At 45.9% G+C, this 13,671-nt stretch overlaps 2 protein-coding genes across 2 annotated transcripts in view; both read left to right on the forward strand.

Annotated features, from left to right (window-relative positions):
• The first annotated feature begins 329 nt into the window (after nucleotides 1-329).
• Nucleotides 330-8,076, forward strand: LOC139422600 (coilin p80). Its single transcript, XM_071173746.1, has 8 exons — nucleotides 330-642; nucleotides 987-2,038; nucleotides 2,126-2,280; nucleotides 2,509-2,598; nucleotides 4,897-4,944; nucleotides 6,047-6,116; nucleotides 7,482-7,570; nucleotides 8,065-8,076. Exons 1-8 carry the CDS (start codon nucleotides 392-394, stop codon nucleotides 8,074-8,076), a joined length of 1,767 nt encoding a protein of 588 aa, XP_071029847.1. The 5' UTR covers nucleotides 330-391.
• A 2,402-nt stretch (nucleotides 8,077-10,478) lies between these two features.
• LOC139422356 (rab11 family-interacting protein 4A-like) overlaps nucleotides 10,479-13,671 on the forward strand; it is a 112,096-nt gene continuing 108,903 nt past the window's right edge. Inside the window, 2 exon segments of the mRNA XM_071173560.1 lie at nucleotides 10,479-10,616; nucleotides 10,618-10,779. Coding sequence (XP_071029661.1) covers nucleotides 10,479-10,616; nucleotides 10,618-10,779 — 300 coding nt within the window.

Below are 13,671 nucleotides of genomic sequence, written 5' to 3' on the forward strand. Positions count from 1 at the left end.
GATAAAATCAGGTGTTGGAGTTGCTACTGAGTTTTTCAAGCGATATGTTTATCCTAGGCTGCCTGTCATTACATCATGATTTTGTTTTTTATTCGAAGCATTAGTCTCACATTCTATAGTCAACTGACACACAACACTGACATGCACTACCTCATCCGCTATGTGTGACGTTTTAAATGTATGTAGATCTGTCCATAAAGAGAATGTTTAGTTGTTGACCAAAATGGTTCCTACTGTTGCCTACTATGAGGGAGAGTTGAATGAAATATTTAGCTGGCTAATTCCCTTCCGTGCCAACAGGTGGCAGTAACTGAACGAGTCAACTCTTCAAAAGACAGGCAACTCGTTTTCTGAACGGCGTGTGAGATATATTTCATTATACACAGCAACAATGGCAGCCTCCAATACCAATGTGATACGGGTGCGATTGTATTTTGATTACCCGCCGCCCTCGGTATCCGATTGTCGCATGTGCTGGGTCCTCGTGGATCTGAACAAATGCCGCGTGGTAGCAGACATAGCCAGCGTGATCAGGGAAAAATTCGACTTCAGTCGCAGGAGCATTTTGAGTCTGTTCATTGAAGACTGCTACCTGCCGCACACAGAGAGCGTCTACGTAGTCCGAGATAACGACAGCATCAGGTGCGTCACACACACACACCCGCCTAGCCAGACACGTTTTTATCCAGTCTGATCCACGCTTAGCTCTAGACCTGCGCTAGTGCTTTGGACAAGAGCTAATGGCGCTGTAACTTTAATTAGGATTTCAGTCTGTGATCTAACCCACGTGGTTGGTTCATTCAATTTTATTTGGGTTGGTTATACAGCCTAGCTAGGTAGCTAGCTACACCGGCTCGCAACAAAACAATAGAGGGGTTGCACTGCAAGCCTGGTCTTAGCCTAGGCCAATATGTTTTCACGCACACCACCCCTAGTACTTTGAGAATATCTAGCGTTACAACCCTCCGTGTTGTGTTGATTGACAGAGTCAAGGTGGACACCTTAACCCTTTCCAGTGGAAGTCAGTCGAACACATCTGTTGTGAAGTCCAAGAAGAGGAGGAGAGCTGCCGAGGAGGAGGAGGAGCCCACACAGAACCGAGTGAGTGAAGAGTGGAAGAAAAAGAAGAAGAGAAAGAAGGAGAGTCAGGAGGCCGATTCCAACCAGGCTGCGGTTGAAGAGAGGAGGAAAGAAGACAAGAAGAAACAGAACAAGAAAGATAAGGTGTCGACCAAAACCACTGCCTCGTCCACAGGACCCCCTCCCACCTCGTCCACAGGACCCTCTCCCACCTCGTCCACAGGACCCTCTCCCACTGTAGTCAAAGCGGACAAAAACACCAAGAAGGCTCCAGCGGCCACAGCAGTATCTGTTAACGGTAAAGCCACAGCAAAGACCCCGAATGGGGAAACGGACGACTCTTCTGATTCCAGTGAAAGCAGTAGTGAGGAGGAGGAGGCCCCCAGTAAAACCCCCATGCAGAAACTACCCCCCAAATCACACTCTGCTATCTCTACACCCCCTGTCACATCTAAAGCCACCCCTGTAGTTAAACCCAGAGTCCCCATTAAGAAACCACGCCCACCTCCCTCATCATCTGATTCGGACTCGTCAGACTCATCGGGTGACGATGCCTCTAGCAAAGCCACCACAGCCAAACCTCCCGTTAAAAACCAAACTCCTCTATCCAAACCTGCTGCCACTCCTCCTACCACCATACCCACCAGCTCCGGAGCTGGTCCTAGAGACAAAACCACCCCCTCCAGGCCCAGCCTCCCTTCCTCAGGTCCCAGGACCTCTGTATCCCCTGGCCAGAAAGCTAATGCTCCAGGGCCAGGCTCTACCCCAGCAGTGCAGAAGGCCCACAGGAGGCCTGAGAGCCCATGCTCTAGTAGTAGTAGTGAGGAGGAGATCCAGCTGGTTATCAAACAACCGGGCCTGGGGATGGGAATAGTCCCTGCTATGGCAGCACAACCCACCTGGAGAGGCAGGGGAAGCCCTAGGGGTGTGGAGAGAGGTGGGGGTAGAGGGATTAGGGGTAGAGGGGATGGAGGCCAGAGTTGGGGTGGTGGAGGTAGGGGGGTTAGAGGGGAGTGGGACAGGGGTCCTCGTAGTGGGGGTAGAGGTGGGGAGTGGGACAGGGGTCCTCGTGGGGGTAGAGGAGGGAGAGGGGAAGATGCAGGGTTTTATTTCAACTATGAAGGTGGACAGCGACAGCAGACTCCTCAGCCACCATCGTACCAGAAGGACTCCCTGAATAACAGCTCTGTGGTGTTTCAGGTAAGTCAACTGACTGCTACACGGTATTCCAGGGTTGATCAATTCAAGTCATTTAGATTGTTTTTTTAATTCCCATTGAAAAGCACAGAACTGGAATTGGCATTTCAGTTTACTTCCTGAATTGAAATGGACTCGACACCGACCCTGTGGCATTCTGTAACCTACTTCTGTTGCTGCTGCAACGAAGATGTGGGAGGTATGACATTTATAGGTGTGTGTGTGTTGTAGAACCCATCAGAGAGTGTTCCCAAGAGGGACTACAGTAAGATGCCCCTCCTAGCTGCTCCCCCTCAGGACGGACAGAAGATCGCCTTCAAGGTAACCCACCTCTTATAGATCGCCGAGGTAACCCACCTCTTATAGATCGCCGAGGTAACCCACCTCTTATAGACCGAGGTAACCCACCTCTTATAGACCGAGGTAACCCACCTCTTATAGACCGAGGTAACCCACCTCTTATAGACCGAGGTAACCCACCTCTTATAGACCGAGGTAACCCACCTCTTATAGACCGAGGTAACCCACCTCTTATAGACCGAGGTAACCCACCTCTTATAGACCGAGGTAACCCACCTCTTATAGACCGAGGTAACCCGCCTCTTATAGACCGAGGTAACCCGCCTCTTATAGACCGTCGAGGTAACCCGCCTCTTATAGACCGTCGAGGTAACCCGCCTCTTATAGACCGTCGAGGTAACCCGCCTCTTATAGACCGTCGAGGTAACCCGCCTCTTATAGACCGTCGAGGTAACCCGCCTCTTATAGACCGTCGAGGTAACCCGCCTCTTATAGACCGTCGAGGTAACCCGCCTCTTATAGACCGTCGAGGTAACCCGCCTCTTATAGACCGTCGAGGTAACCCGCCTCTTATAGACCGTCGAGGTAACCCGCCTCTTATAGACCGTCGAGGTAACCCGCCTCTTATAGACCGTCGAGGTAACCCGCCTCTTATAGACCGTCGAGGTAACCCGCCTCTTATAGACCGTCGAGGTAACCCACCTCTTATAGACCGTCGAGGTAACACACCTCTTATAGACCGTCGAGGTAACCCACCTCTTATAGACCGTCGAGGTAACCCACCTCTTACAGACATTCGAGGTAACCCACCTCTTATAGACCTGCTGGTTCCGTACTCACCACACAGCTCAGTCTGATACACTGGGTTCTTCTTTCTACCAGTACACTAAGGCCCTTCCATTTGAACCACTGGGAAACAGTGTAACTGAGTGGACCACCCTGGCTAGATAAAGACACATGACCTGAGTGAAGGTAAAACCCATTGCTTCCATTTGAACCCAGTGTATCAGACTGAGCTGTGTGGTGAGTACGGAACCAGCAGGTCTATAAGAGGCGGGTTACCTCGGTCTATAAGAGGTGGGTTACCTCTACGGTCTATAAGTTACACTGTTTCCCAGTGGTTCAACTGGAAGGGCCTTAGTGTACTGGTAGAAAGAAGACCATAGTTAGTGTATAGCGTCACTCCATTCAGACACTGGAGCCTTCTTGCTGCTCAGGTCATGTGACCAGGAAACTCCTAGCTGTACTAATTCAGTCGACTCTCCATGGTCGAGGAGGGAAAGAGTTAAAGATGCTGCTGATGTACAGTGGCAAGAGAATATGTGAAGCCTTTGGAATTACCTGGATTTCTGCATTCATTCATCATCACATTTCATCTGATCTTCACCGAAGTCACAACAATAGACAGTCTGCTGCTTTAAAACTAATAACAAAACAATTATAGGTTTTCATGTCTTTATTGAACCCACATTGAAAAAGTATGGATTTAATAACTGGTTGATCCTCCTTTGGCAGCAATAACCTCAACTAAATGTGTCCTGTAGTTGTAGATCAGACCTGTACAACGGTCAGGAGGAATTTTGGACCATTCCTCTTTACAAAACCGCTTCAGTTCAGCAATGTTCAAGGGATGTCTGGTGTAAACCGCTCTCTCTCTCTCGAGGTCATGCCACAGCATCTCAAATCGGCTTGAGGTCAGGACTCTTGACTGGGTCACTCCAGAAGGCGTATTTTCTTCTGTTGAAGCCGTTCTGTTGTTGATTTTACTTCTGTGTTTTGGGTCGTTGTCCTGTTTCATCGCCCAACTTCTGTTGAACTTCAATTGGCGTACAGATAGCCTTATATTCTCCTGCAAAATGTCTTGGGAATTCATTTTTCTGCCGACGATAGCAAACTGTCCAGGCCCTGAGGCAGCAAAGCAGCCCCAAACCTTGATGCTCCCTCCACTATACTTTACAGTTGGGATGAGGTTTTGATGTTGGTGTGCTGGGCTTTTTTTCTCCACACATAGTGATGTCTGTTCCTTCCAAACAACTCAACTTTAGTTTCATCCACAGAATATTTTGCCAGTAGAGCTGTCGAACATCCAGGTGCTCTTTTGAGAACTTCAGACTTCCAAAGGGTTCACATACATTTTTCTTGCCACTGTGAGTCCCTCCGTTTTCCATGTGAATAAAAGCTCTTTAATTAAAATAGAAGAAGAGTGAGAGATGACTGTAGAGTTGTCTGTTGCTAAGGTGCTACACACCTCCATGTAACTCATTATCACTCTGTCGTGTGTGTGTGTGTGTGTGTGTGTGTGTGTGTGTGTGTTCACAGCTGCTGGAGCTGACAGAGAACTACACACCAGAGGTGTCTGAGTATAAAGTAAGTAAAAATAGTTGAATGACTCGCTGTTTTCTCTCTGTGTCTGGTATAACTTGAGGAGAAAGAGCTGTGTGAACAGGGTTAGGAACTGTTTTCTCTCTGTCTGGTATAACTTGAGGAGAAACAGCTGTGTGAACAGGGTTAGGAACTGTTTTCTCTCCTCTGTCTGGTATAACATGAGGAGAAACAGCTGTGTGAACAGGGTTAGGAACTGTTTTCTCTCTCTCCTCTGTCTGGTATAACTTGAGGAGAAACAGCTGTGTGAACAGGGTTAGGAACTGTTTTCTCTCCTCTGTCTGGTATAACTTGAGGAGAAACAGCTGTGTGAACAGGGTTAGGAACTGTTTTCTCTCCTCTGTCTGGTATAACATGAGGAGAAACAGCTGTGTGAACAGGGTTAGGAACTGTTTTCTCTCCTCTGTCTGGTATAACATGAGGAGAAACAGCTGTGTGAACAGGGTTAGGAACTGTTTTCTCTCCTCTGTCTGGTATAACTTGAGGAGAAACAGCTGTGTGAACACGGTTAGGAACTGTTTTCTCTCTGTCTGGTATAACTTGAGGAGAAAGAGCTGTGTGAACAGGGTTAGGAACTGTTTTCTCTCTGTCTGGTATAACATGAGGAGACAGAGCTGTGTGAACAGGGTTAGGAACTGTTTTCTCTCTGTCTGGTATAACATGAGGAGACAGAGCTGTGTGAACAGGGTTAGGAACTGTTTTCTCTCTGTCTGGTATAACATGAGGAGACAGAGCTGTGTGAACAGGGTTAGGAACTGTTTTCTCTGTCTGGTATAACATGAGGAGACAGAGCTGTGTGAACAGGGTTAGGAACTGTTTTCTCTCCTCTGTCTGGTATAACTTGAGGAGAAACAGCTGTCTGAACAGGGTTAGGAACTGTTTTCTCTCCTCTGTCTGGTATAACTTGAGGAGAAGGTGAGGTTTTCTCTAACCGTAGGTGGACAGCGTTTTTTTTCTTAAGTTATGTCCTGAACTAGGACTAAATACATGTGGTAAGAAATGTTTATATGCTACATATTTAAAAATGTAATTGGTTTCATTTGGGTAATGTTCTTTCTCACTGTGTGTCTTTCCGTTTGTCTATCAGGAGGGGAAAATCATTCATTTCGACCACAGCACCAAACAGATTGAGCTAGAGCTGCTCTCTGCTTATCAAGGTAAGGCCAAACAGATTGAGCTAGAGCTGCTCTCTGCTTATCAAGGTAATGCCAAACAGATTGAGCTAGAGCTGCTCTCTGCTTATCAAGGTAAGACCAAACGGGTGGCTGCTCTCTGCTTATCAAGGTAAGGCCAAACGGATGGCTGCTCTCTGCTTAACAGTTTAAACGAATGGTGGGTGGGGAAATGAAGGAAATAACTGTTGAATGGCGATACTCCACCCTTCTCCCAGAGTGCACTGGTACAACTTCCTGTCATTGGATTGATGTAATGATTGGCTGGAGTGAGCTTCCATCGTTAAATCCATGATGAGAAGTGTTCCACTGCGTAACTTTCAAATCAAATCAAATCAAATCAAATTTTATTTGTCACATACACATGGTTAGCAGATGTTAATGCGAGTGTAGCGAAATGCTTGTGCTTCTAGTTCCGACAATGCAGTAATAACAAGTAATCTAACTAACAATTCCAAAACTACTGTCTTGTACACAGTGTAAGGGGATAAAGAATATGTACATAAGGATATATGAATGAGTGATGGTACAGAGCAGCATAGGCAAGATACAGTAGATGGTATCGGGTACAGTATGTACAAATGAGATGAGTATGTAAACAAAGTGGCATAGTATAGTATAAAGTGGCTAGTGATACATGTATTACATAAGGATACCGTCGATGATATAGAGTACAGTATATACGTATGCATATGAGATGAATAATGTAGGGTAAGTAACATTTATATAAGGTAGCATTGTTTAAAGTGGCTAGTGATATATTTACATCATTTCCCATCAATTCCCATTATTAAAGTGGCTGGAGTTGAGTCAGTGTCAGTGTGTTGGCAGCAGCCACTCAGTGTTAGTGGTGGCTGTTTAACAGTCTGATGGCCTTGAGATAGAAGCTGTTTTTCAGTCTCTCGGTCCCAGCTTTGATGCACCTGTACTGACCTCGCCTTCTGGATGATAGCGGGGTGAACAGGCAGTGGCTCGGGTGGTTGATGTCCTTGATGATCTTTATGGCCTTCCTGTGACATCGGGTGGTGTAGGTGTCCTGGAGGGCAGGTAGTTTGCCCCCGGTGATGCGTTGTGCAGACCTCACTACCCTCTGGAGAGCCTTACGGTTGAGGGCGGTGCAGTTGCCATACCAGGCGGTGATACAGAGAACTTTGGGAGAAAGGTGGAGAATCAGGACTCAGACGATGTTTCCCTCAGCCATCTGAAGGCACCTTGGCACTACCTGTCATTGCTGGACCTTACCAAGATGGACCAACCCTAACATGTCTGTCTGCCCCTCACCTGGCACTACCTGTCATTGCTGGACCTTACCAAGATGGACCAACCTTAACATGTCTGTCTGCCCCTCAGCGCCGGTGGAGCCGGGGAAGTTTGACCTGGTGTATCAGAACGCGGACGGATCCGAGAGTGTAGAGTACGCTGTGTCCCGGGGCTCCAGGGTAAGATATAAAATACTGTTACTGTACGTTTATATATATATATACATGAATAAAACCAATAGAATCAGTGTAGAGTACGCTGTGTCCCAGGGCTCCAGGGTAAGACATAAAATACTGTTACTGTACGTTTATATATATATTTATATATACATGAATAAAACCAATAGAATCAGTGTAGGGTACGCTGTGTCCCGGGGCTCCAGGGTAAGACATAAAATACTGTTACTGTACGTTTATATATATATTTATATATACATGAATAAAACCAATAGAATCAGTGTAGGGTACGCTGTGTCCCGGGGCTCCTGGGTAAGATATAAAATACTGTTACTGTACGTTTATATATACATGAATAAAACCAATAGAATCAGTGTAGAGTACGCTGTGTCCCAGGGCTCCAGGGTAAGACATAAAATACTGTTACTGTACATTTATATATACATGAATAAAACCAATAGAATCAGTGTGGAGTACGCTGTGTCCCGGGGCTCCAGGGTAAGACATAAAATACTGGTACTGTACGTTTATATATACATGAATAAAACCAATAGAATCAGTGTGGAGTACGCTGTGTCCCAGGGCTCCAGGGTAAGACATAAAATACTGGTACTGTACGTTTATATATAAATATATACATGAATAAAACCAATAGAGTCAGTGTAGGGTACGCTGTGTCCCGGGGCTCCAGGGTAAGATATAAAATACTGTTACTGTACGTTTATATATACATGAATAAAACCAATAGAATCAGTGTGGAGTACGCTGTGTCCCAGGGCTCCAGGGTAAGATATAAAATACTGTTACTGTACGTTTATATATATATATACATGAATAAAACCAATAGAATCAGTGTGGAGTACGCTGTGTCCCAGGGCTCCAGGGTAAGACATAAAATACTGTTACTGTAGTGTTATTTCACAGACCCTGCCTGCATGCACTGATCCTGCAGCACAATTGATCTGCGCACATTCATCACAATTTAGACTTCATTTCTGCAATAATGTATTATCAGATTGTATGTCAGAGCCAGGGTCTGGCGTAACACTCTGGGGGGGGGGGGGGGGTGGCTTAACACTCTTGGGGGGCTTAACCTTTGAATGTTGTTTTGGTTCCATTGACCACCCTCTCTTCACTAAGCAGGCCTCTTCTCACTCTGTACTGGCTGTGTGACACTGTATGGATGAGCTTGACCCCCTCCCTCTCTATTGTCCCTGACTGCATTTTAACCCCATCACCCACATGTTGAGGGAAGCTGTTCATTGTCCAATGAATGTCCCTTATAATCGTTTAGTTGAAAAGAGAAACCTGTTGGGATACTTTAAACCAGGCATAATGGGGGTTAAATATGTTCCAATAAAACAGCTGTATGTGCAGAATTCGGAATGTTGTGGTTTTCCGGTTACCACGGGGATGTGTTTGTGATGTCACTCCCATAGAATTGAATAGAATCCCTTTTCAGTGTGTCTTTCTCTCTCTCTGCAGGTGACTGAACGTTGGGACTCACTGCTGGAACCCAGGCTAGTTGTTGGGAATTTGAGCTGAGGAACAAGATGGACGTTCTTGGTCGACTTGGACCAGGCATTTCTTCTAACACACTGGCCCATTTCCCACACTTGAGTTGCCCAGTATTGGCCAAATTATAATAATTCAGCACACAACCCCAATTTAGACTAAGTTAAAGATGGACCAGTCCAAATCTGGCATTTGCCGGATCTGCCCCATGGCCAGTCCGTTTCTGGTTGGATGGACTGGGGCTTGTTCTGACACCTCCATAGACAGTTTACCCTGGACCCAGATTAAGCTGGAGATGTTCCATTTACTAGGATTTTGTTTAGTTCAGGAGTAGAGCCTTAATCTGGGTCTGGGAAACCAGCCTTACTGTCAACATGTGGTTGACTCTACAGTCTCTCTGATGAAGAGCTATATACTGGTAGCTATTTTACCTTACCAAACCCCTTATCCCAGCCTTACTGTCAACATGTGGTTGACTCTACTAATTCAGGATGTTTTATTTTTATGGAGATTAGTTAAATTCAATAGTTTTGCATTTCAGTTTATTTCCTCAGTAGACAAGAGTTAAAATGAAATTGACCAGAACCTTGGATTCAGCTCATCAAAGTCTAGATTAAAGCTATTGATTAGTTTTAGTTCTGGGTGTGCTGAGCACCATTTTAATGACCCACTTAAACACCTTCTAATGTTGTATTGTGGAAGGGAGGGTACAGGCTAGGTTGACAAACCTAATGTATTGTGGAAGGGAGGGTACAGGCTAGGTTGCTTAAGTACCTTCAAATGTTATTTAATCTTTGGTCTCTTTTTTATTTTTTTACACATTGATATAACTGTGAATGTCCCATCTTGATTTTTTTTTTAAACTTGTTTGTAAGATAATAAAGTTTGATATCCTATGACCAGATAGGTGGTTTTTCTTAAGCTATGCCATAGTTCCGGTAGTTATCAAGAATAGCATCCACACCAGAGGTCAGGACAATTTAATGGAACGTAAAAGTAGCTATTCAGGGTAACCATGGAGCTGGGGCGTGTACAAGGACAATACATACATTGGCGATTGGAAAACGTGTCATATTTAGTTCTGGCGATTGGAAAACGTGTGTCATATTTAGTTCTGTTTTTACTTTTTAAATATCATTTATTTTACGTTGATTTCCAGTAATGGTTAACTTCCAATTTTCTGTTCAATAGTCCTATGGTTGGAAAACAATCAAGGAGCTAGATGGTGTCGCAATAACATCAAATTGTATCATAACATAAAACACCTGTCCTGACACTTTAAAAACACGCTCACGGGCAGATGTTTACGTAAGTCGATTCATGATCGTGAATCGTAGCCATTTATCGTCTCTACCCGCGGCGCGTCGACCAGTGGTCCTTCCCATTCCGTAACGGGATGCTGCTGATGTCACGGCACCAACCGAGCCAGTCGGCAACGGCACCAGCGGAGAACGGCAACCGGAATGATGGCGAATACAGAACCTATTCAAACAAAGTCCGTTCAATAACGACGTTATCTGACAAACCGAACTCTTAAGATGGAAGGAAACGTCTTCCCCGACCAAGAACAGCTTCTAGGCTTCCTGAAAAAGCTCAAGGAGGTATTCGACGTGTGTGATGAGGATGCTGACGGTTATATTCGGGTCGAACATTTTGTGGATTTGGGGCTTCAGTTCGGGCAGGGGGACAGAGATGAGGTAAGTCTCCAGCTGTCGGTTAACGACATCCACGGATGATGATGAATGAGAATTTTGAGGATATTTGATCGAAGGAAGCTCCTGTCCGTACAAGTGTTTTGAAATATGATCATCACAACATGTATTAGGCCGTGTGTGTGTGTGTGTGTACGTTAGTTTATTATACATGTATTCATCGCCAACGTCGCTATGACACTGAGACAAAACAGGTTGCCAGCCAGAACCGAATGTGATCTCGAGGTGACCGTTGGATTTATTTTCTGATGGATTATACGATTTGGTGTATAAAAAAAAAATCAAATCTGTCTGATAGGATCATTTGGTTGACACGGTTTAAATAGAACGATACGTTCTCATTGACGTCAACACATCTGTACGCGCGCCAACCACAGGTAGGCATATTCCTCCAGGATATTCAGACATCGATAGGTCTATCATAATGGGGATGGTGAGTCAGATAGACCTAATGGGGAGATGTATATTACATTATATTACGATTGTACCGGAGATCGTGTGTGTGTGTCTGCATAAGTGTGGTTACATTTGCCAGGTTGCCATTAGGCTTCTTTATCAATGCACTCATTCATTTCACATGAATCATTATCATTTCTCTATAATGAATTAGAAATAAAACTATTATTATAGATTTGGAAAACTATTGGTGTCTGCTGTTTCCCTTGTCACTGTACAGGTTTTCCGATACACCTTTATAGACTTGAGAAGCTTACAGTCAACCAACCAACATCAATACAAACACATTGAAAGGACATGTTTTAGTATCATGTGGAAGCTTATTTAACCCTGTTACAATATCCTTATAACAGACAGACAGACCGGCAGACAGACAGGCAGGCAGACTGACTGACTGATAGACAGACAGGCAGGGCAGGAAGACGGGAAGATAGGAAGACAGACAGGCAGGCAGGGCGGGAAGACAGGCAGGGAAGGTAGGCAGACAGACAGGCAGGACAGGAAGACAGGCAGGCAGGCAGATTGACAGGCAGGGCAGGAACACAGGCAGACTGACAGCCAGACTGACAGACAGACAGGCAGACTGACAGCCAGACTGACAGACAGACAGGCAGACTGACAGGCATACATACAGGCAGGGCAGGAAGACAGACAGACAAGCAGGAAGACAGACAGGCAGGGCAGGAAGACAGACAGGCAGGGCAGGAAGACAGACAGGCAGGGAAGGAAGACAGGCAGGCAGGGCAGGAAGACAGACAGACAGGGCAGGAAGACAGGCAGGCAGGGCAGGAAGACAGGCAGGCAGGGCAGGAAGACAGACAGGCAGGGCAGGAAGACAGGCAGGCAGGGCAGGAAGACAGACAGACAAGCAGAAAGACAGACAGGCAGGGCAGGAAGACAGACAGGCAGGACAGGAAGACAGGCAGGAAGACAGACAGACAAGCAGGAAGACCGGCAGGAAGACAGGCAGGCAGGGCAGGAAGACAGGCAGCTGGGGTGCAGCCTAGTAAACGACCTGTCTCTGTCTGTCTGTCTCAGCAGGATATCACTAAATTACAGTTCCCTGCTTTTCTGATAAATGCTCTGTGTATCTTTCCTTCCTGAGACAAGATATCTATCTATCTATCTATCTATCTATCTATCTATCTATCTATCTATCTATCTATCTATCTATCTATCTATCTATACTGAGTGTACAAAACATTAAGAACACCTGCTCTTTCCATGACACAGACTGACCAGGTGAATCCAGGTGAAATCTATGATCCCTTATTGATGTCACCTGTTAAATTCACTTCAATTAGAAAAAAAAGGGTTCCAAAAGGGTTCTACGGCTGTCCCCAAAAGAGAACCCTTTTTGTTCCAGGTAGAAAGGGTTCTACGGCTGTCCCCAAAAGAGAACCCTTTTTGTTCCAGGTAGAAAGGGTTCTACGGCTGTCCCCAAAAGAGAACCCTTTTTGTTCCAGGTAGAAAGGGTTCTACGGCTGTCCCCAAAAGAGAACCCTTTTTGTTCCAGGTAGAAAGGGTTCTACGGCTGTCCCCAAAAGAGAACCCTTTTTGTTCCAGGTAGAAAGGGTTCTACGGCTGTCCCCAAAAGAGAACCCTTTTTGTTCCAGGTAGAAAGGGTTCTACCTGCAACCAAAAAGGATTCTTCAAAGGTTTCTCCTATGGGTACAGTTGAAAAACCCTTTAAGGTTCTAGATAGCATTTGTTTTCCTGAGAGTGTAGATGAACGGGAGGAGACAGGTTAAATATAGATTTTTAACCCTTAAGACAATTGGGCATGGATTGTGTATGTGTGCCATTCAGAAAGAGAATGACAAGACAAAATATTTAAGTGCCTGTGGTAGTAGGTGGCCGGCGCACCGATTGGTGTCAAGAACTGCAACGCTGCTGTGTTCTTCACGCTCAACAGTTTCCTGTGTGTATCAAGAATGGTCCACCACCCAAAGGGACATCCAGACAACTTGACACCGCTGTGCCTCGAGAAACAGCCTGAATCCTTCAGGGGCCATGGATTCTACAAGGTGTTGGAAATGTTTGTTTCTCAATTGGTGTCAAGGGACCAAACGTGTGCCAGGAAAACATTACCCACACCTTTACACTACCGCCAGCCTGTACCAGGCAGGATGGACAGGGAAACATTCCCCACACCTTTACACTACCGCCAGCCTGTACCAGGCAGGATGGACAGGGAAAGATCCCCCACACCTTTACACTACCGCCAGCCTGTACCAGGCAGGATGGACAGGAAAACATCCCCCACACCTTTACACTACCGCCAGCCTGTACCAGGCAGGATGGACAGGAAAACATCCCCCACACCTTTATACTACCGCCAGCCTGTACCAGGCAGGATGGACAGGGAAAGATCCCCCACACCTTTACACTACCGCCAGCCTGTACCAGGCAGGATGGACA

This window comes from Oncorhynchus clarkii, chromosome 12 (genome assembly GCF_045791955.1).
Source record: "Oncorhynchus clarkii lewisi isolate Uvic-CL-2024 chromosome 12, UVic_Ocla_1.0, whole genome shotgun sequence".
NCBI lineage: Eukaryota > Metazoa > Chordata > Actinopteri > Salmoniformes > Salmonidae > Oncorhynchus > Oncorhynchus clarkii.